At 40.8% G+C, this 23,498-nt stretch overlaps 1 protein-coding gene across 1 annotated transcript in view; it reads left to right on the top strand.

Moving 5' to 3' along the window:
- The window catches only part of Kcnb2 (potassium voltage-gated channel subfamily B member 2), a 439,988-nt gene that overhangs the window by 19,795 nt on the left and 396,695 nt on the right, over nt 1–23,498 (top strand). The window contains exon 2 of the mRNA XM_013351787.2: nt 8,048–8,715. Within this exon, the coding sequence (XP_013207241.2) occupies nt 8,137–8,715 (579 nt within the window). The 5' untranslated portion in view covers nt 8,048–8,136. The remainder of the gene's footprint in view (nt 1–8,047; nt 8,716–23,498) is intronic.

Below are 23,498 nucleotides of genomic sequence, written 5' to 3'. Positions count from 1 at the left end.
CCTTCTCACTTTTCTCTCCCCATCTCCCCTTACCCCCATCCCACCCCACCCCCAAGATCCCAATTTTTTGCCCGGCAATCTTGTCTACTTCCCATGGCATTGAAGAAAGAAATTGATTGCCCTTTCTTTAAATGAACAACATATAAAAGGCAACTTGAGCTTGCTTGACTCGCTATTTTGGCATGAGAGTTGTTCTTTAAAACGCTCACTAATAAGTGAGAATCCAAGGGTAATGGGGCAGCAGTGATGGAAAGTGGCTTGTCTCAGCATTGACAGGTCTGGGTTCTAGATCAAGCTAAACAGAGACTAGGTGATGTCAACTTAATCACGTGACCTCATTGGAGCCAAGGGTTAAAAGTTATAAATATGAAAAATGGGCCATATAGAAGCTCTCTTCTGCCATGTGCTTTGTTCTAGTCCCCACACATAGACATGTGTATTAAAGCATGTTGTAATATTTATGTTTAGAGGTATAGAGAGAAGGTTTTTATGATGAAGAGCACTTACTATCCTTATAAGGACTTGAATTCAGTTCCCAGCATCCATGTAAGGTGACTCACAACACTGCAGTTTAAGCCCCAGGGATCTGGCACCCTCTGGCCTCCAAGAGTATACACACACACATGCACACACACACAAAATCAGAAATAGATTCTGCTGTAGAGTCCAATCTTTAGTAGTTGAGCCTTAAGAAAACTATATTATTTATCAGGTGCTGAGCTCTGGAAAATAAGGACAGGAACATAATTTGAAAATTTATGTCTACTATTAGGCCTAACTGAGATATATCACTTGTGCAAAAAGTATATTCCTGAATGTTTGAGACTCATTATGTGGGATAAAACTAATATTATTAGAAAGGGCCTAACAATATTTTCACATTCTACCCAAATTTCATAAATTTGGTTTCAAAGAGCCTAAATTTACTTTATGCCAAACATCCAAATGGAGTAGGAAATGCAAGCCAGTCATCCAAGGAATTGACTTTACCATCCAGACAGAACCCCAGCTAGTAACTGTAGTCTTCAAGAGATTAATGTGGCCCTTTGCTTGCTATTCCTTCAGTGCTAAGAACTTTTCTGTTGATTGCTTTCTGGATTTCTTCGTTTTTTCCCTTTGTGATTCTTGGAAGACTTTTGTAAAAAGAGATACTTGAAATAATACACCTCAACTCCCAACATAAAGGCACCTCTCCATTATAAGGTCAAACTCTCCACAAGGTCACACTCTTCATCTTAGTATTAAACGTCCCACTTGAATGCCAGAATGCTACTGTAAAAGTTGAACTTTGTGCTTTATCAACAATTAATGGGAAAAAGCATGAATATGAAAGAGAGCAAGGAGATGTATATGGTAGGGTTTGGAGGGAGGAAAGGAAAAAGAGAAATCATATAATTATTCTATAATCTCAAGAAATAAAAGGAATATATTTAAAGAAACATTAAAAAAACCATTGTTCTAAATATAAGTCTAGAACCTTTATGCTCTAATTATAGCAAACACACGCATACATGGTCTAATTCTTTAAATGATTTTGTATTCTAGTGAAGAAAAGGGTGTCTAAATGATATAATTTATTTATAGATATGGGGACATCTGTGTTATTGAAAAATACTCATATTACAACTTCTTTAATACCTTTCCCCCCCTTCTGACTGCAGCACAACGCATCCTGTGACCACAAAAGGCCAAGCCTTGGGGATCCATTTGAGTGCATCTAAAAAAAGCATCGTATCACTTATAGCAAGGGGGGAAAGGTCTAGGGTTTTTTTTTCCCTTTTTTTGTTTTTAATAAAAGAGTAAATAGTTGTGCTAAAACTGAGGGTCACAGAAACATGAGTGGCCATTGATTACAGAAGAGAGGTGGCACCCTGTACTCAGCAAACAACATCACCCAAGTCCTTCCTTACTGGAGTCTGGCATGTTGAAGCCAGGGACAGTTTGAAATGCTCCAAAGTAATCCTGGTTTGCTCAGGGTTTTTGTTTGTTTGTTTTGTTTTGTTTTTGTTTTTGTTTTCAGAATCCTGGCGAGGTTCCAGGAAGTCTGTTTAGAATATTGTGAGCTAAGAAGTTTGATAGATTTTTTTTAAGTTGTTTGTCATTTTAATGTTTTTTTTTCCCACCTTTTAAAAAGGTGTTTTAAGGCATTATAGCAGGGAGTGGATTTTTAAAACTGGTATCATTGTCATCTAACAGTTATTTTGTCTTTTCATCCATATATCAACCTCAGAAAATAGTTGTGACTTTCTGAAATAGAAACAGCTCTCCAAAAATCTACTTCTTGAAACATACGTGACATTTTAAGAAGCAACCACATAGCTAGATATGGGCTGTAGAGACTTAGAGGTCCTCAAGCCATTTGCTGGCAAATACCTGGTCAGCATGGACCAGCAGCACAAAACCGAAATGAGACGTTACTGAGACCTTCAGAAACATTTGCTGTTTGTGCTCCCAGAATCACACGTGTGTCTTACCCTGCTTGGTTACACTAAGGATGTGTCAAGAGTATGACATAATGCTAGTATTTTTGAGTCTGCAGAAAAGAAAAAAAAAAGCAAAGCAAAAAAAAGAAAGTCTCCTCCTCAAACCTGGAGCCTGAAGCTGTAATTATGATGCCATGATCAGAAAGTTGTGTTTTGTCAGCTTTGGGCCTGCACGGGTGGCAGCCTAATTCCACACTGCTGGGAGAAGCCTGCAGCTGTGTAACCTCCAGTGTCTGCTCTTGTTGACTGTGGGGGGAGCTGCTTTCTTCTTAGACTAATGAGGGGATGTTGAGTGCCTTTGTACTGGCCGATTGATCAGCTGCAGGCTTCACAGTCAACCCAGCGACGACAAAATGTCACCTGCCAAGAAAGAATATTCACTGCCGTTTCATCCATGACATAAGGATATAATCTGTTATGACTGATCATTTACATATGTACAAATTCTACAATTACTTAACACCTATAGCTTAAGTATTGAATCATTACATTTGATATTTTACTTATATATGAGTTGAATCATGTGATTAGTTTTTCTGGAGTAAAATTATTATGATAGACATAATTTCACATCTAAAATTATATGTGAGAGAACACAGTACTGTATCCATTTGCATTACTAAAATTAAAAACATAAATTTTTCCAACACTCTGGAGTGGTAAGACACAATACCTAACCTGGAGGAAACCGGCAGATTCATTGTTAGAAGTAAAATTAATATGGAAGAAAAGACCATAGATTAAAAATGAAATGCCACAGAATAGAAAATTAACCAAACACTAAATAAAATGAGTGAAACTTTTATGATATTCAGAATGCAGTCTTGTCTAAGCCGTGATAAAAAATGAAAGGGCTCTTAAAGTGAAATATGCAAACCATCTTCTGCTAGGAAGCCAGAAGTGGAAAGAAAAGTTTTCATTGATTTGGAGGTAGTCTGTGTTTATTCCTGTTTAAAAACACAGGAATTGGGGGGAAGATGGGAAAGGCCACCAATTGACAATGACAGTGACATGGAAATAGCATGGGCTGTGTCATGGGAAGTCAAAGAATCATAGACTCGTGGATGACCAAACCAAAGCCCACTCAGAAAGGTTCAAATGTGAAAGGTCAGCCTGAATGGAAAGAGATGCTGTGGCTCTCTACACCTTTCCTTGGAGAGCACCTTGGGGCAGGCACAGCAGCAGATGCCTGTGTGCCCAGCTGCTTGGGCGGCTGATGGAGGAAGGCTGCTCCACATTAACTTAAGGAGTCTAAGCGATGATTGGGAAACACAGTGACATCTCGTCAGAGGCAGTGAAAAAGGATATAGAGCACTGTCAGGGCTGTGGTACCTCAACGATAAGGTGTGTACCTTAGTGAGTCCAACTCCCAAGCACTGGGTTCCGCCTCCAGCACCTGAAAAATAGCAACAGCTTGGTTTACATAATTTTGTTTTCTTCCAAAATAAGATCTGATAGTTTCATCTCGGGAAGTCTTTATATTAAAAGAGATACAGAAAAAAAAATTGGGGGAAGCAGTGTAAATCTGAAAATAATATTCTCTGTTTTTCTGTGTGTGTTTGTGGTTGTTTTCCCATTGAATTGAATGACATAGTGGACATGCATGTTAGGAAGACAGGGGATGGAATAGAAGCAAGACATATAATTTGTAGGGCAGTGGAGACAGGCAAGTAGGGAGAGGCACCAGCTGGTAGACACAACGGGCCGGTGTGTTCTCCAAAGTTCTGTTGTCGGGGCTGGTACGCTGGAGTGTACTTGAATTATTGGCTTATTCTTAAAACTTTTTTGACTCTCTGAACACTATTCTCATTCTCTAGTTACTCAAGAGCTGATGTCTTTAATCAGGAAGCACACAGAACATTCTGCCAAGGGTGAATGAAGACATTTATCACGGCCACAAGAGCCGCAGTGGACAATGTTCGGTTGGATGGAAGTCGAATCAACAGGGCGTCCTCTGCCCCGGTTGCCCTCTTCTCTTTGAAAAGAGAGGATTGGGTTTCAGCCTGATCTTTATTATGGGATCTGTAATCAACATGGGATTTCTTATAATAGAACGTTCTTGATCAGTGAAGAAGATATTTTGAAATCTAAGTCTTCTGACCTCTTTTCACTTAGACACCCTTTGAAAGAAAATTCAGCGGAAGTCATGGGCATGCAAAAGCTTTAAGTAAATGGTGTCGTCGTGCTGGTGACTTGGACACAGCATTTACTCTTAGCAATACCATCACAAGATGGCAGGTCTTTGGACATAGACCTTTGATCATAGATAGGAAATGTTTCTACCGGAGTCATGCTAATGTTCTCTGTCTTTGTCATAAACCTCATATGTGAGGTAATTAATTAAAACACTATTTTAATCAGGAGGCATGGCATTCCAAAAAGAGGAGGTGCATTTTCTCTTTATTTTCCTTGTGATGGCTGTTCATGGTTGTGAACTTGACATACCCGGGAAGAGAGAGAATCTCAGCTGAACAATATGTCTCCATCAGCTTGACCTATGGTTATGCCTGCAAGATTCTCTTTACTGCTGGTTGATGGAGAAGGGTCAACCTCACAGTGGATCATGCTACCCTGGGCATGTGGTCCTGGGTTGTAGAAGGATGCTAGCTAAGCAGAAGCAGTCAGTGAGTCAGGAAGCAGAATTTTTCCGTGGTCTTTGCTTCAGCTCCTACCTCCCGTTTTCTGTTCAAGTTCTTCTATGGTTTTCTTCAGTGACACAGTGTGATGTGGAGGTATAAGCCAAATAAACCCTTCCTTCCCCAGGTTGCTCCAGGTGAGTGCTTTATCACAGTGAAGGAAAAGCAAATAGAACAGTCTCCAAGTTCAAAGCAGTCTTACCTTAGTGCTGATTGTTCACGTGAACTAGTAACAGACTTTGAGTTGTTACGTTAGTAGCAGGGTGGCGTCATTCAGTGGAAAAGACATCTGTGCTCACCACTGCAACTGCCCTTTTCCTAATATTTTCATTTAATTTTGTCTGACATTGATGCTACTGCTCCTTTAAAAATATTTATAGTTCAATGTCAGTAAGATACAAAATGTGGATGTGAGTATCAATACCAACACAGTGCATATTACAGAGTGTCTAATTTGTAGGTCTAATTTTCAACAGAAAGAAAGAATGAGACCCACAAGTCCAGGCCTTAAAAGGTAAAAGATGGATTAGCACTCATTTAATAAACATGAATGTGTTTTTTCTTATTCATTTTCTTTCAGCAGTTGAAAAACCAAACCCGAGGAAGATCTGTGAATATCCTTATTTTATTTAGATGTGTTTTCTTAGAGTGAAGCTTTTATACAAATGGTCTCATTTACTCATCATGATATCATGCCTTATGGATGAGATATTATTCTTGTCTTCCTAAAGGAAGAACTCAAGCTCAAACAACTTTAGCAATCATTATCATCCCTTTTTATTTTTGTAAAATGGACATTATTTTTGGCCAGACCTGAGGGAAGTGTATGTGTGCATGTATCTTTAAAAGACTCCTGTATGTCTGAAAAAACTCCCAATTTTTTTTGTTGCCCACGTCTAAAACCCTTCTCATATGGTCCATCAAATTTTTCTTCAGAAGGCAAACATATTCATTTTAGAGGATACTTGGCCTCCAGATGGAGAAATAAACTTAACATGCAGATGGAGAATCCTGGGCCTTGCAGAAACTGCTGTGCATCTTACAATAAAGTCTTAGCCCTAAGAACCTCTCGGATCTCAAAGTTCATCACTTCACTTTAGTCTCAGCCACGTACTTGCGAAAGATGGCGCTTTACCTCAAAGAGGGCTCTGTGGGCCAGTTTCTCAAAGCTCTGGGATTTTCTACCAAATCACTCAGAAGATAATAGCCACGAGGATTCTTCTTGCTTCAGATGATAATACAACAAGACCATCAAGGGGAAAAACTATAAATATCGTGTTCTAAACATTAGGCCCAGTGGGAAAGATATGTGAAACAAAAGGACACTAATTCGGCATGCAATAACAGATTCTGACCATGCACAGCTTGTGCACATAGATGCATTTCAGGCACACAACCCCAATAACCTCATTTATACATTGCCTCACTGTTAGCTGCTTATGGAAAACAAAGAATTGACTCATTATTTTAATAAAGCAAACCGCTCCAATGTGTAAGAACAGTACTCAATGACAAGGGCATAAAAATAAAGAAGGGTGGGCTTGTTCTTGGGAACTTGCAGTACATTACGGAAAGATACTGTTTCAGTAACATGGTGGAAGACAAGAGACACAGTTTCTTGATCCCAGAGGAAGTGTGTCATGGAAGATCCTCTGGAGGAGGTAACATCTGGCCCAAGTCTTGAAAAGCAAGCAGTTATTGATCAAGAGCAAATACAAAAGTTGGAGATCCCACCAGAATTTGCTATAAATGAGCCAAGTCCTAAAATCAGTGCTGTGGGCATGACAGGGTTGGTACAACAGAAAAGTTCCCTTTATCCACTCACTTTCTGTGTTTTTAGTTAACCATGGTCAAACAAGGCCCTAAAATATTACATGGAAATTTATAGAAATTAATAACTCCTTAGTTTTAGATAATGTTTAATATACCATATTATTATAGTTCTTCTATTTTACTATTAGCTATTATTGTTTTTCTATTAGTATACTAAAATTAAAACAGAAAAATGGTATGCATATATATATGAAAATTATTTCATGGTATAGCTTTCTATATCTAGTTGTCTGTATTATCTATCTAACATCCAGCTATCAACCTATCTACACACATTTAAAGGTTCCTAAAATCCCTAAGTATTTTGAGTTATATTCCCTATAGATAGAAGACGGTTTCCAGACAGTGATTTGGACTAGTAGGGAACGTGGAGAGGATCTTGTATGGCTGACTTGGTTTTACTTCCAATAACAAAGAGCCTTTGAAGGTTTAAGACAGGGTAATAAGGACAAGTCTGTGTCTTAGTAGATGGTGTTCGTTGCTGTGTGGTGAGAGTGGCTCAGATGACCAACACCAGAGGCTGGGCCAGTTTAATGACTCTTGGAGTGCCACATACAAGGATGGCAAGGAGATTAGCTCGGGCCCTTGGTGCTGGGGACTGGGTTACGGCAGAGAGTGTAAGCAGTTTCTAGGAGCTATAATGTCCAGAGGTCTGTAGTTGCATGAAGATGAGAGGGCCAGGTACTCTCAGACTTTGGTTTCAGTGACTGGAGTAGGTGCTGGCAGGAGGAAGGTCATTCACCTAAAACGGATGTTGTGAACAGGACCTGGCGGGGTAGGTTAGCAGCAGAGCTGGTGTCACTGTGCCAGGACTTTATTTTTGGGGCCTTCATCAGCACCTGCACTGCTCTGCAACACCGGTGGTGTATTTGGGTCTTGTCAAGCTACAGATGTGCACAAGTGAGCACACAGCTTCCTCTGGGAACCTCATTATGTGGCTTCCCCTCTTATTTCCTACAACCCAGGTTTATACCTGCAGGAGAAAAACAATGACCATTAATGGTATCCGTGACTGTAGCAGCAGAGTGACCCAGCAGGACAGGCAGCGCTGTGGGAGAACTGTGTATGACTAAATGCCCTTTTTTCTCCCCCCAGCTGTCATGGACACGCCTGCTCCAGAGGAATCCTGCCTCAGCTGACCTCCTCTCTAAGGACCCTGGATCTGTGGTTCCGTCCAGTTCAAAATGGCAGAAAAGGCTCCACCTGGCTTGAACAGGAAGACATCCAGGTCGACACTTTCTCTTCCTCCAGAACCCGTAGACATTATCCGAAGCAAAACATGCTCTCGGAGAGTGAAGATCAATGTGGGGGGCCTTAACCACGAAGTCCTGTGGAGAACTCTGGATAGGCTCCCCAGGACGCGCTTGGGGAAGCTCCGGGACTGTAACACGCACGAGAGCCTCTTGGAGGTTTGCGATGACTACAATCTGAACGAGAACGAGTATTTCTTCGACCGACATCCGGGAGCTTTCACATCCATTCTAAACTTCTACCGGACAGGGAAGCTCCACATGATGGAAGAAATGTGTGCGCTCTCTTTTGGCCAAGAGCTTGATTACTGGGGCATCGATGAGATTTACCTGGAATCCTGCTGCCAAGCCAGATACCATCAGAAGAAAGAGCAGATGAACGAAGAACTGAGGCGGGAGGCAGAGACCATGCGCGAGCGGGAGGGAGAGGAGTTTGACAACACCTGCTGCCCCGAGAAAAGGAAGAAACTTTGGGACTTGCTGGAGAAACCGAATTCATCGGTGGCTGCAAAGGTATGAAAAACAAGGCCTTGGGTTGCATTTTTCTTGGGTCATAAAAGGTGTAGCTCTCACATTCCACTGAATATCGTTTTCTTCATTGCTTTAGTAAGACAGAACAAACTGGCCACACAGATAAAGGAAAAGTCTTTCCAGCATCATATATATGCAGATATAATCATTTTTCCTGTGGGATGTTAGAAAATGGTATTGTTGTCTGTCCCGACCTGGACCAGATGGTAGCTTTCTGAGTTTCCTGGTGTACCACGTGGTGTGGTGGCTTTGGAGGTGCAGGAAGACGTCCTAACTGAGAGTCCTGTAGACCTGGGCATGCGCTTTATCTTGGGTCAAGAAGGTGCTGTTATTAGAAGTAGCAAAGGTGACTCCTGGCCTGGTTCAGCGGAAGTTCAGGCAAAGAGAAGACAGCATGGCCCAGAGAACTGAGGGGGTGGATACAGGGGAAAGGAACCGTTTTGAGAACTGTGTAACGCCCAGCCCAGAGTCTACAATGTGCCTGTTGCCCTGTCCTTTGCGGTCTTCTCTAATAGGCATGGTTTTAACTATTGATGATACATGCTTCCCAGTTATAAAACTGGGATACTGTCATGTCTCAGAGTTTATAAAGTGTTTGATTACAATGAAGACGGATTCATGTTTTTCATTGTGCCTGCATATATAGACAAATCTGAATTAGTTTCTGTCACCAGTTTTTGTGTTTGGTTATCATACATGATTCTGTTTGTCTAATTTTATCTAGAGGTTCGAAAGCAAGTGGAAGTCAATTTTCATGCCATGTATTCAATTCTATATTGCGGTGTGAATGAGACAGGAAACAAGGAGCTGTCTTTAGCTGCAGGAGCATAAATAACATCCATGGTTCTTTTCTGATAGACGACATGGAGAGGGGTAGAAAGAAAAATGCCATCATATGAGTTTATCATGCTACTCATTTATTTTCAGATTTCTTCTCTATATAAACACAAATAATTATACAAATAAAATAGACATATGAGCCCTTTGACCAGAAATGCACATTCTACAGGATCATCTGCAACTTAAATAATGAAAGCAGCTGATGCAAATGAGAACATTGTTTCTCACAGTGTTTGGTTTGTTTGGGTTGGTTTCTGATAGACTTTCAAAAGCATTTTTTTTTCTGGGCAGTATGTGCACTTTAAATTTTTTTAAAAAGGTCTTTTCTTTATTCACAATGAGGAAATGTATCTTTGTGGCAGATAGATGGTCTTGCTAGCTTCTTATTCCCTTTTCTTCAGTGACGAAACCTTGGGCTGCTCTCACTTGTCCTGTAATGTAGGAGATCGATGTGTCCGCCATGTGGGGTTTTGTAGGAAGGTTCTTCCTTTCTTCCACGCTGAGTGTTCAGTTACTTATTTGAGTTCCCGCCGAAAATATGGGACCGACTTTGAAAGTGAATGAAACAGACTCTAGATTTAAGTTAGTATTGTCAAATTTAAAAGTTAACTTTTTAAGAAGACTTTCAGCAACAGAGGGACAAATTATGTTTACTAAAAGTTTGAGAAGGAATTTAACCAATTGTGTAAAATTAAGCAGGTAAATCAAGAAGGTTTGAAGTTAATATGATAGATTTGATCATAACATTATTTATATGTAGCTAAAGTAGAGCGATAGTGATGGAAATATTTCAAATATGTATTCTTGCCTTCTGGAAGAAGGTAGCGCTAGAACAAGGTCAGTAACATGTTTTCCACACAAGGGCAGATATTTGACTTCCAATGTTTAGAAGCAGTAGCCATTTGTTGATCTCTAGGAAGATAATGGATTATTGTAAGACACCATTATTACCCTATATGTTAATGATTATTTAAGCTTGCTTTGTATAGGTATATGCTTATAACAAGACATAAAAGCTATGCACGCTGGCCTTCAAGTTTCTACGCTGTTATAAACAGTACACTTGTCTCCACATTATTAATAAGAAAGAACGATTTTGCTACCTTAAGGACAGTCATAAAGCATTTGCGTTTATTTCAATGTCCTCATTTCTCTCTGTTTCAGTGGTGAAATATTATGGAAATGTTTATATCTGATTCTATGGTAGTTTAATGAAACTGATCCTCTTTTGTCTGAGCTTTGAAGCTTTTAAAACAAGCTCCACCTGATGCTCAGTGCAAACTTATGTCTTCTTCCACATGCTTGAAAAGCAATAATGCTTGTTCTTTTTCTAGAGCGGGTTGGGGGATGAGAGGGCATTCATGTGGAATGGCGTTTTCGTAATTTAGGAATAGGTAGTTGCATTACATCTGCAGTGGGATGGCCCTCCAGTCCCCATGTATTTAGGTACGGGTACATCTGGCTTCTTCATGTGCGTGAAACTCATATGGGAAGTGGCTAGTTTTGCTCTGTGTTCTTAGGAGACACAGGAGGCAGAGATCTGTGGGGCGCATGTGTGTTGACCTCCTTGTCCAATCACTGCTGCTTTCGTCAGCTGAGCTCGGGCTCCACGTGCACAAACCTCTAAAGCAGAAACTTGTGAAAATGTTCCCTTCTCCCTAGAATTAAATCTTTTTAACTCAGGAATTTCATACTGCTGGAAACACTGGGGTTTTCCTCCTTTAATTTTTCTTTATTTTCGGATTTATTTGTAATTTCCTGAAATAAAGTACCATCGGTCACAGCGTTGCATGGCTTTCATCCTTGCACGCAAACTGGAAAGGCAGGAAGAGTGCTGGCCGTTAAAATCAACCTAGGCCATATGTCTAGTTCCAGGTCATCTCATGCTATGTACTGAGACCTTGTCTCAGAAAACAAAAACAAACAAACCCAAAAAAGAATGCTTTAAGGTTATTTGCCATTCCATTCACACTCCTAGTATAGAAGGAAAAGATCTTTGTCAGACAACTCATAGTGAGTTGAAAATCTACTCACTGATATGGAATTCATATTCAACAGTTGAGTAGCAATTGCTCAGCCATGCACTGTGATACACATACTCACTACGGACCTGCTCTACCTTATATTTGGATATGATCCTGTTAGTAACAACTGGACCCTTAGAGAACAGGCTCTCCAGTATCCCCCAAAGAGCTACTCTGCTCAAAAACTTTCAGGTGTATTAGAACAGCAACAACGAAGACAGAAAAGGGCATAAGAACACAGTTTATTTGAAACACCAATATTTGACGAATTAGCCTCTGTGCATATGGACAGAAGACAACGGACTGTAATCATACTTTTCATAATGTCTGAAAGGCCTGGCGAAAATGATACCTCTGGGTTTCCAGCATGTGTCAGTAGTGGGGCTTGTCTGATATGTGCAGGGGTGTTTAATGTTAGCACCGTCAGCTCTTAGTGGTATAGTATGACCTATGATCTGGTATTACAGCATACGTTTATGTTTGCAAGGTGGGTTTTGACTTCTTTAAATCCTGCCAGTGTATCTTGGTACCTGTATTCACCTTTATGTAGAATACTACCCTGAGTTAAAATTACAGGCTGTTTATGAATGTTGGGTTCAGCTGCACAGGCCTGGAAAACAGGTAGGACACATCTCTGAACACATGTGACGGGATTACTGGCTCTGCTCTGCTTTCACAGGACTGCCGAAGGCCAAGGGCCAGGACTAACTCAATGTCAGTTTCCTGGGCAGTAGATTGGAATTAGATTTGAGCTTATACTTCTTCCAGACTGGAACAAGTTAGTCTGTTTCCAGATTCAAACCATTTTTCTCTCTTTATTTGGCCTTTTCCAAGTGAACTGCAATGGTCATTTCCTACAAATATCACTGACAGGGACTTCAATATAAGGGATGCTTAGGAGATATGAGGAAAAGATGTCCTGTCCCCTGTAGTACCCTCAGGCTCGAGGTAGAGAACAGAGGTGCACAGCCGCTTGCATTCTGAAGGAGACTAACTCACTGAATACCACCCTAGGCCGCAGTCTGAATGTCTAAAGAGAGCTGTGGACTAAGGCTATCAGTCCAGTGTCTAGCATGTCTAGAGACCACAGCATAGGCTCAGCCTGAGCATAGGAGGAAATAATGCCTGACAGCAGACTGATCTCAGGCTGAGGCGATGCAGGGAACCAGGGTGCCAAGCAGCCCTGACCTGATTAGAGCAGCACACACAAATAACGTTTCTGTTCAGTGGAACCAGGCAGTGGGAGCCACATAATAACTTTGTCAGACACGGCTCGGAGTCAGGAGTGGGCAGCAGATCTTGTCCGCTTCTGCTTCAGTTCCCTCGTTTGCCATGGCTGTCCTCCCTCTTACACTTTCCCCACTCTTCTGGCGTTTCTCTTCCTTCCCCCTGGCTCTGTCCTTCGAAAGCAGCCTCATTTTCTCCTCCCTCGTCTATCTCCTCTGCTTTCCTTATTCTTCTTCCTGCCCCCCTCATTCACTCATTTCTCCCATATTTCATTCTTAGGAAACAGCTTAAGGGAAGTGGGAGCAATTAACTGGAAAAGGTTTTTTTTTTTTGTTTTTTGGGGTTTTTTTTGTTTTTTTCCCACAAGTTTTGTTAACAGCCACCTGAAGAGAAAAGTTAAATTTTCCCTATGGAAAAGAAAGAACCCAAATAACAAAGAATAATTTGGAATGACATTTTTTTTTTCAGATAGAGGGGAGCTGGAAAATGCTGTAATTGATTAGCCTGTCTAAGTCTCTTCAGCCTTCCTGGTTACTTTCTCTCCCCTTGCTGGTGTCATTGTTTCCATTGAAGTTGCAGGGAGCTGGGAAAAGGAGGTCACCCTGCGCCCCTGTATTTGACTCCTTCTCCCCATAGTTTGCATGGTCATCATGGGCAGCATGACCCAACACAGCACCTAAAGCCAGGCTGGACCTCCTCTCACTGGAGACCCAGGGTCAATGTCAGGATCTCTTCTCTGTGTTCAATAACTCCTTTAGAACCATACCCTTCCTTATCCCACTGTATTACTGTCTGGGTCTTTAAAGTCACGAAAATAGTAAAGAGAAAATACATCAAAAGAAACGAAAAACCTTTGGGCTCATCAAGGAGAAAGGATCCATAACATTCTCATTCTTATTATAGCACCTGGATCAATTATTCTTATGTTTTGAATGAAAAAAAAAATAAAGGCACTAGAATAGAACCACAGATGATGTCTGTTCAGTTCAAGATCAGAACTGTCTTATGTTGACCTGCGGGTCCATACAGGGCCAAGGTCTGCTGTCTAATACTCTTCATGTAACTCTGCGATGCCTCGCTTTGTGATCAAAACCAAGTGACAATAAACATTTACATAATGACGGGCTCAAAAGATAACGGACGCCGTGTAAGCCTTGCATTTTGTGAGGTAGACAGGAGGTCTGTAATTCTTACCCAGGATTGACAGTGGGCTAATTACCAAGCTAGTGGCTGCTTTGGTGTTCCTTGGTCTTCTTTCTCTTTTTCTTTCGGCATCTTCTTCTCTTCTTTCTTCATTCACCCTGTTCAAATTAAACCAGTATGTGTTCTCTGGTACTATAGCCTAAGAGCTCAGAGTCGCCAGTAGGAGCTGGGAGATTGAACACAATGTGGCCAGGCTTTGGAGGGTGAATTTGGAGGTTCATGTTTTGATTTTTTTTTAAATAAAAGCATCATCCATGCAAACAGAGTAGTCAAAATCCCAGTTAAAAATATTCATAAAAAAGAAACATATTAGATGGAAAATAGTAGGATTTTTGTCCAAATGTCCCAAATATCTCATTCCTTGGTTCTTATGATCTGTTTCTGAATTCCCCTTCTCTGTTTTTCCACAAAGGCTGCCTGCAAAAGGCCTGTCTCCTCACTTGGCCACATTTGATCAGGATGAGAAAGGCAGGGGAATAGGAGGAACCTACACTCTGAGTATGATCCTAACTTGATGGAGGTGTGAGAGCAAAGCCTGCTTGTGCAACTGTTTTGGTGGTTGTTCTAATCTAATTATTAGTAACTTCTTTTTGCATGGAAAGGCATCTCAGTTGACTCTATAGCTTGTGTGATCACCCTCCCCCACTTCCCCACTCCCCCACTTTGTGCCACAAAGTTGGGAATTTGACTCAGGTTTTCATGTTTACCAAGAAGCTGCCCTGCACCCAAGAATGTTCTTGAAAAAAAAGAAAAATCTAAGAATTACTCATTTTTCATTTGTTTCTTTGACTGGTTAGATGTTTCTGGTTGTTCTGAAGAGAGCCAATCCTATCTGGCAAGCAGCTTCTCATCTCTTAAAAAACAAAATGAAGCCATTCATGCTTTCCTTCAAACTTGATTTTTAAACCTCAATAAGTATTATAATTCTCAATGTTAATCTAAAATCCCAAGAAGCTCTTTCTACACTGATTAATATTATCAAAAGCCAGAATGCATTTGCAATATTTAAATGCTATGGCTTTGAAGTCCCAAGTAATAGCAGATCGGTTTTATTTCAAGCAAGAGCCTTTATGAATGAATGAGCTGCTATTTTAAATCAGCCTAAGTATTATGAAGAACGGTCACAATATTTAACACTCTCCACTTTGGAAGATTCTAGACGGGTTTGAACAATATGTTTTGATTAACTGCTCACACTGGAGACTGATCCCCCATTAAAACAGGAAGAAGAAACGAATCCCTTCAAATGCTAAGAGCTTAGAGGAAATTCCAGTCGCATGTGCAGAGAGCTCACCCATCTTGACGGTGCTGAAGAATTTGGTTTCTAGTGGAATAATGCCTTGAGACCCTGTCCGACAGTTGAATGAACCGCTTTGATTCATTGAGAAGATGTCTAAAAACTGCCTTTTCCATTGTGTTCATATTTTCATGGTTTAGCTTTATCTACAGCATGTTACAGAGTGCACAGATCATTTTCCCCCTCAAAACTGATAGACTAGTATGCATGGCGTGGCTTAGAACAATGCCAGTCACACTGACATACAATATGGTATAGATATAGCAGTTAATTGACCTAGAACTGAACATGGGAAAGGCTATTCTGAATATCATTAGTTTGTTCCTTTTAATGATCCACTTTTAAGTTTGGCAGAAAGGTCAAGCATATGACATAAAATATATCTCTTCTCAGATGCTCCATTAGTATGACTACTATGGAATTTCAAGAGTTATATATAAAGTATTGAATGTCTTATTGAATATTGCAATAAGTAGTACACAGATTTAATCACCAAAAAGAAAAGGCTTTAGATGTCTTATTCATGTTTTATTCAACTGTACTTCCAAATTGTTCCACAAAAAGACAGCATACTAGAAATACATGCACTAATGACTCAAATAAAGTAGTAATAAAAAATCCAAAGCAAAAAATAAACAGAATTAGAAAAATATTTTTTAAATTACCCTAGTAACGCTAGAGAATATTTTCTATAAAATGCTGTACCTGATTTTAGTGAAATATTACAATCCTATAATTTTAAGTTGCCTTTAATATTTATAAACAAATTTTGTACTTATGTTTGGAAGAACTTACCTCTCTGACCTTAGTGAAGATTACTAAATAACTCAAAAGAAGAGCCATCCTTAATGGAGCCACCATCTGTATACCAATTTGAACTGATTTTTGTCTGATAAAACATGCTTTCAAAATAATTAGCACTCAATTTTGGAATTATTGCTTGAGTTAAATGTCTATTCTACTGAAATCATAGCAGCAAAATAGCTGACAAAGTATAACTCACGAGGAAGATGTTTGTTTCAGGCAGTGCTTTAGCATTGCTGATTTTATTTCATTTGACTGGGGTTCCTTGACAATCAACAGTTTTAGTGTGCTGAGCCAGTAATGTGAACTATATGTAGTGTAAACTGAGATTAAGCTTGCGAGTGGCTGAAAGAATTTAGCTGATCACATAGCCTCACCTGTTTGGGGTTTCCTCCTCCTTGCTATATAAGTTAATAAAATAATGTTTAATGTTATATATGAAAGGGACAATTATATGCAGTAGAGATTTATAAACATCTCATGACATTAGAATAACCTATACAGGTGTAGTAACATCCTTGTAATCCCAGAAAGTGAGAGGTTGAGGCAGGAAGATTACATGTTCAAAGGTTACCTGGTCTCCATAAAAAGATCCTGCTTCAAGATAAATAAATCTGTACTGAGTAGGATATTTACCCACACGTACCCACTTTAGGTACTTTAAGATATGATAGGGACTTTCTCAGTTACAATCCTTCTGGAAATTTTCCTTGCTTACCAGTAGCCTGCAATGAAGCTATTCCTGCATGAGCAGAGACAGCCTCAGGTCTCAACACCAAGCGTGTCCCACACAGCACATAGGTATTGCAGATGAGCGGCACTTTCTGTGTCTGTCTTCAACAATGCATAGCACCTCCTCCTGTTTTCTCTCTCCCCATGTCTCCTGAACCAGATGGCTTTGTATCTCGGAATCAGAATTTAAGGACTTAATATTGAGGCATCTCAGTGAATGCTATGTCGGCCTGACTTCAGACTTCTAGAGTAAAGAAAGTAGCAGGACATGGCCAACAGAGAACTCTAGTAACAGATACAGAGGTGGACTGTGGAAAAGAGGAAGAAGTTTGCTTTCATCTTGATGAAGATGTTCTCACTAACATCACTATCATTCTATACTGGGCACTTGTGTACTATTTATATTTGACTGTGTATATTTCCATCCTTAAGTTGACTTCTTATAAAATGCATAAATGAAGTGGGGGTTACTTATCACATCTCTCCCTAGGTCATTGTTTACTATTTTTCATTAACCCTGACGTAAAGGAGGTCCTCTATGTATCCCCAGGGACAAGTCACTGAAGTACACACATCTGTCCAGATGCATACACTGCCACATCTTCATCTAAGCACATTATAATATAAAGACTTCCCCTGCAGGAAAATACAGTGAACTGGGACACATATTTGCTAATTTAGTGTGGATTTGACTTTGTCTCCCAAGTCAGGCGTTCAGTCCATTCAGAACATAACCTCCTGCAATAACCCGATCGAGCATGGAAATCCATGAGAAGTGCTCCATTACCCAAGAATAGAAAGATGAAATGTTTTTATTAGTTCCCCAGGATTGTGTTTCAGGATGCTGGAGGTCATTGCTACCCTGAGTGTCATGATTTAACTTGTGTCTCATTGAGTCACTCCTGATGCAACCACAAGTGTCGGATGTCACTCTAAATAGATGACACTCAAGCCTATGGCGCAGCAGCACCAAGGGCAGCCGAGTGATGTCGGCACAGCATCCTTCCCTGCGACCTACCTCAGGGTATTTGCATAGGAGAGGAAGGACTTCTGACCACTGCTGTAACTCTGAATCGATATAAAACCTCGAGTACTGCTTTGGCTCTTGAACTGCAGTTGTCCTAGTTGGTGACATCCGGCAAATGTCCTCAACCAAAATTTCAGCGGGGAACTTATTTCTAACATTGAAACTTTAGTTTACACTTCTGAGTGATGGTCCTCTCTCACAATGATTTGTGTGGGATTATCTGACTTGTACTTTGGTGTCAGAGTGAGGAGCTTCAACCAGAACTTGGTTGGATTAAGAAATCCATCAGGGCCACGTTCTACGATGCATTTCTATGCCCAGGTTTGTGCTGGGACGGACTTACTTCATTCTACAGTGAGAATTTTTGTTCTGAGGAGCTAGCAGAGGCCTCAAAGTGAGGAATCTGGCATGTTTCAGTGCTCGCTTTCTTTGGTTCACAAGCAAACACCGGTAAGCAGTGTTGCTTTTCAATGGCTGATGATCTGCTGTGCCGCAGAAGAAACGAACTGCGTACACACTGGAGAAAGATAAGAATGAGCAGGCTAGGAGACAGGAAACTGTGCATTTGCCGTTTACCATTGAATTTCTTAAATGAATTCTGCAGGTGTGAAAAAAATTATTGTATTATATAAGTCAAGTAACTGCATTATGGGTAATAATACAATTGAGGGGAAAATCTGTTTTTTAGCACTGGTTTTTATTTTTCAATCTCTACACAGGAACCATTATAAATGTTTTAATCTCCACAGAATAATTATAATGTAATAATCACACATGCCCTCCCTCTCCCTGAATTTTTACAGGTTAGCACAAGGTAACTTAATAATCAGCAAACTCTTTTGATTAGCAGTATAACATGTACAATTTGTTCCCAAAGGAAGAATGAGGGATTTTTCTTTTGTACTTTGAAATGAATCAGCTTGAAGACGGGATAACAGGTCTGGACTGTTTATGGGCCGTCCCAGCCTGCCTGTCAGAGGGTCTTCATGCAGTGCTTCCAGTATAGAAGAGATTGGTCAGGGAACCATATTGCTGCTGAGGAAGATTTGGAAGGTATCGTGTTGTCTTTCTCATTGCAGTTTAGCATAAATAAGAACATGCTTTGATTTCTTCCTTATCTTTTTATTTTCTCTCTGTCTGAGTAGGCTCACCTACCTCATCCTATATTCTTATTTAACCACCCACTTCTCTATTTCTTCACCTGGAGCAGATCTTCCAAATAAATTAAGGAGAAACCTATCCTTCCCCAGGCCAGTGTACCGTCCTTTACCTCTGAGATTCTCAAGAGTCTTCCTCAGAAGAGACTATATCAGTTAATATGTTCTTTGTTAAACATTTGATTTCTTTGGCTCTTTTTAAATTTTGCATTTATGCTAGCTTTTTCTTGTATCATTTCTTTGTGCTGATATTTTGTTAAACTTCATGACATGAAACATAGTATAGATTGTAAATTAAAGGAACCTTGATGACCTCCCAAGTCCAGCCTCCTTTTGTTTTGAACGTGGGAAGGCCAACGGAGTCTAAGAGGAGATAGGCTTTTTTTTTCATGGTTTCTTTGAAACCAGAATCTAGATGGGTCTTTCCTGTTTCTTTGAGAGGAACAGGTTCATCGCAAACTCAGCTTATGCAAGGGAAGGAGGGCTTGTCTTCCCATCTCTGTGACTTCACTCTCTCCACAGAGCATTCTGTGTGAGCAGAAATATAACTTGGGGGAGGTCGCAGTTAGTTCACACCTGATACAGAACCCAAAGCTGTATTCACTTATGGTTGAAACACCCTCTGTCAGGGATGGTGTTTGCTCACACCCATCAGCACAGCGGTCTAGCTGAGCCCTGTTTCTTTCTCACAATCCCATTTCCTTGACAACCAGAGGAAAATGAACCGAAGTCCCCACAGTCCAAGACCATACACAAAGCCTGGACACGGTTCACCTCCACTCTCCACATCAGCAGTGGGAGGCCGTCTCCTGAGAGGGGTCAGAGAGTTGGTGTTTCCAGTTCTGTGGGGCTTGAAGTCTCCCCTCTGCAAGTATGGTGAGAAAACAGCCAGAAGGAATTGGAAACAACCAAGCTTCTTGGCTTCCAGCAAAGCTTGCCTCTCCAGGTGGGGCCTATTTGGCCACTGTTACTTTGTGCTAATGCTATGAGAAAACATCATTAATCCTCTTTTGCAGATTAGAGAGCTGAACTGTTTCTGCTCAGGTATGACTGCCATGTTTTTTTTTACTATTGTCCAGCGTCCCTGTCAGTCCTTCAGAGTCCCAGAAGACACTGCTTCATGAAGACTTAAATGCATCTTGCTAGCTGTCCTTCAGGAAACCAACCAAACTTGAAATCCATTAGCATGGGGATGGAACTTGCTTCCAGCGTCTTGAACTCTGGTTACAATCTCTGAGCCTGCTTCCTGTGCCCCCACTGAACACACACTTTGTTCCTATGCACAGTCCTGATGATTGCGTGTCTAAATCATTTTCCACATTATTGGGTCCACTAGATACACTTCTGCAGTCCAGGTTCTGTTCATCTCAGACTGCTGTGAGAGGGGCCACTAACTGGACTTCCTCATGTTGCCTCCCCCAATTCCAGCCTACTTTCCATTTGGCCAAAAGAATTACCTTTTAAGCCACGTCTGGGATGGGTCGTTCCTGACCCACATCCTCCCTGACTTGTCATGGTCCGAAGTCTAGTTCAGACTCCTTGGCATTTCACTGAGGAGTTCTGGCCCTTCTGTCTGACTTCACGCCTTACTGCTCCTGAGGTGCAGGGCTCTAAAGCGCTGCTGTCTCTGCCCTCTGCAGACAGTAATGCCCTAGGCCGCATCTATGCATGTGGATGGAGCAGGAGCAACGCTTCTCTAACTTGTTCAAGGATGCCTATAGCTTAACTGCAGCCACACCTTCACACACATGGCACATTGATGCCTCTATGACCACCGCTGCTTCCCCATCCTAGAACACTGCCTACGCCCTATGCTTTTTTTTAAATCTCAGCTCTCATGCCATACTTCTGTGATTTCTATCAGACTCTCCTGTTTTTCCCTGGTCTTGTAGCCAGGAGATTTTGTCTGTGCCGTGTTCTGCTCCTTGGATCATGACCTCCAAGGGATGAGACTACCTCTTACCTTTTTTTGTTCCTGACAACGTGCAAAGTTCTGACTCAGAGTAACAAAGTCTCATTTCCTGCCACCAAATGGCACTGAAGGGTAATGATAGTAATAAAACCACGCTTAGAAACAGTTTGATGTCTCTGTGATGATTAAACAACACTGTCAGGAGTTGAATAGCTCATTCTAAATAATCAGACCTGAGTACGCTGGGTTTGGGTTTGGCAGTTGAAGAAAGTTGCAGAGTTTGTAAGTTTTAAATAGGTTTATGTCTTTAGAAGTAAGCCAAGAGTCACAGATGTGAGCTTCATGATTTTGTAATACATGAATTCTCCCTTCAGACAGCAGTGGCGGCTTCTCTGTGTGCTGTAGGGTTTCTATGAAGGAAGGAATTGGGGCTGCTGAGAGACAGCCTTTCGAATAGTTTGCCTTACCAGGTCTGCTCATATTATTATCCGCAGCACAGATTCCTGTCATAAGTGAAAGGTGGACTCCAGTCTCTGTGTGTGTGTGTCAGGACAGCTTGCTCTGACTCCAGGCATGGCTTCTTCCATACCCTCCAAGGATGAACATATCATTTGGTTACATCCAGCCAAGCTTTAGAGGACTCTGGGCCCAAGGGATGTTTGTCAAGTAGATTCGTCATGTATTACTTACTCTGAGTGCAGGGATACAGACACCCCTGTACGCCATGCATGGAGTACGGTGTTATCTGCGCACAACAAGGGACAGTGGAAGCGAAGGTAGCTGGTCCCCTCGATGTCCAGAACACCTTCTCAGGGTACAGGGATTCTGGAAAGCAGCCTGCTTTGAAAGATTTCCTGTTTCTGGAGGGTGCTGACATTTCTTCATCAGGATGTTGTCTCCCCAACACATTCTGCAGTTAGTTCAATGAGAAGGTGAGGAGAAAGAGAGCAAGCTCAGTCCAGGGCTGCCCAGAGACCTGCCCTGCAAGGGAACCTCATCATTTATAAGCCGCAAATATGAACAAATCCAAGACTCGAAAGAAGACTAATGCTGGGGTTTTGTGGAGAAATATTACAGATCATATTTTTTGAAAATAATAATTTTAATAAGGTTTGGTTATTGATTTTCACTATAAAATGTAGAATCATAATGTTATCTACATAAATGAACTGATTTTGTATAAACAAAAATAATTTTCTCAAAATGCTTTGGTTCAGATTTTATAATAGAAAGAATTGTGGCATTTTTTGTTTGTTTCAAAAATGTTTGTAATCTGCCTACTACTTTGTTAGCAAGTATGCGGAGACAATATTCTGATATTTCAGATCATACTCAGGATTCTTCTGATTTACCTTTACATAGCCACATTTGTTGAGCATGTTTTGAAATTCTGTTACCTATGAGGTGATTTTGTCTTGTTTCCACTTAACAACTCATATAAAATTATTTTTAGAACTATTTTGTGTAAACCCTTAAAAGAGTCTTCTAGGAACATAAATGCACAGCTGCTCATAGCTAGTTTTTCATATCTCAGATCTGTCGACACTATCATATCTGATTTTGAGTTTTTAGTACCATCAGACTGTAGCATAGTTCTCTGGAGACCCTGCTATGGAAGGGACGATAGGAAACTGTCAAGTTACACTGTGTTCTCCCAGTTCTGTCGCTGTGAACTGTATAAAAGAAAAGCCATACTACACAAGCACAAATTAGAGCAGAGGTCTATTTCGTGTGGCACTTAGAGTTTAGAGAAGTTTAGTTATGCAGACTTTACTAGGCACAGCAGGCTTTCTGAAAGAGGGGGTAGAATGGAAAGGATAGAAAACTGTTTGGAGAAGAAGGAGAAAGCGTACACAAAGGCCACAGGAAAGAACAGCAGTGTTGCATGCATGACCTTAGGGGACTGTCAGAGCAGCAAGCTGATGCCAGCCTCAGAAGAGCCCCACTTTGACTCTCTCCGGAGACCCACCTGAGAGTCCGCACTCACAAAGCTGGTCCCTGGTTGGGCTTCTCTCTGGACACAGAGCTGGGAAGTTCTGAGGCATCACTCAGCAGATCTACAGGCTCAGGGTTAAGACACCTGGGATGGAGGGCTGGCTGAAATCCTTCACCCACCTAGGGAGTTTGTTTGGCCTCAGAATCTTCACTGCATGGGGGAAAGGAAGTAGTAAGTAACAAATGCAGTTGTTACAAAGACTAAAGTAGCTACTTAGCAGAGGTGCTGGTATACATATACATCTGGAATACAGGTTATCATCACTATTACCCAAAACAGTCATGACAAAGAAAATATTTCCCTTTAAATATTTAGGGTTTCTGTTGTAATTTGGTAATTTTATTAGTGTGAAAGACACAAGCAGCAAATTATTTTCCCCTTATTTTAGAATAAATCCTTTAAGAGCAGCTAATTGAGTTAATGTTTATTGATTTATCCACGCTTTCTTGAAAATGATACATTAGATAAGTGGAAATTGGGAAATAAATTAAAATCTTAAGGACCCTCTGCTCTGTGGGTGACAAATGGGACCTACTAATGGAGAGA

The sequence above is a fragment of the Microtus ochrogaster genome, linkage group LG5, assembly GCF_000317375.1.
Source record: "Microtus ochrogaster isolate Prairie Vole_2 linkage group LG5, MicOch1.0, whole genome shotgun sequence".
Taxonomy (NCBI): domain Eukaryota; kingdom Metazoa; phylum Chordata; class Mammalia; order Rodentia; family Cricetidae; genus Microtus; species Microtus ochrogaster.
Note: the sequence above shows the minus strand (reverse complement) of the source record. Positions and strands in the feature narration are given on the sequence as shown.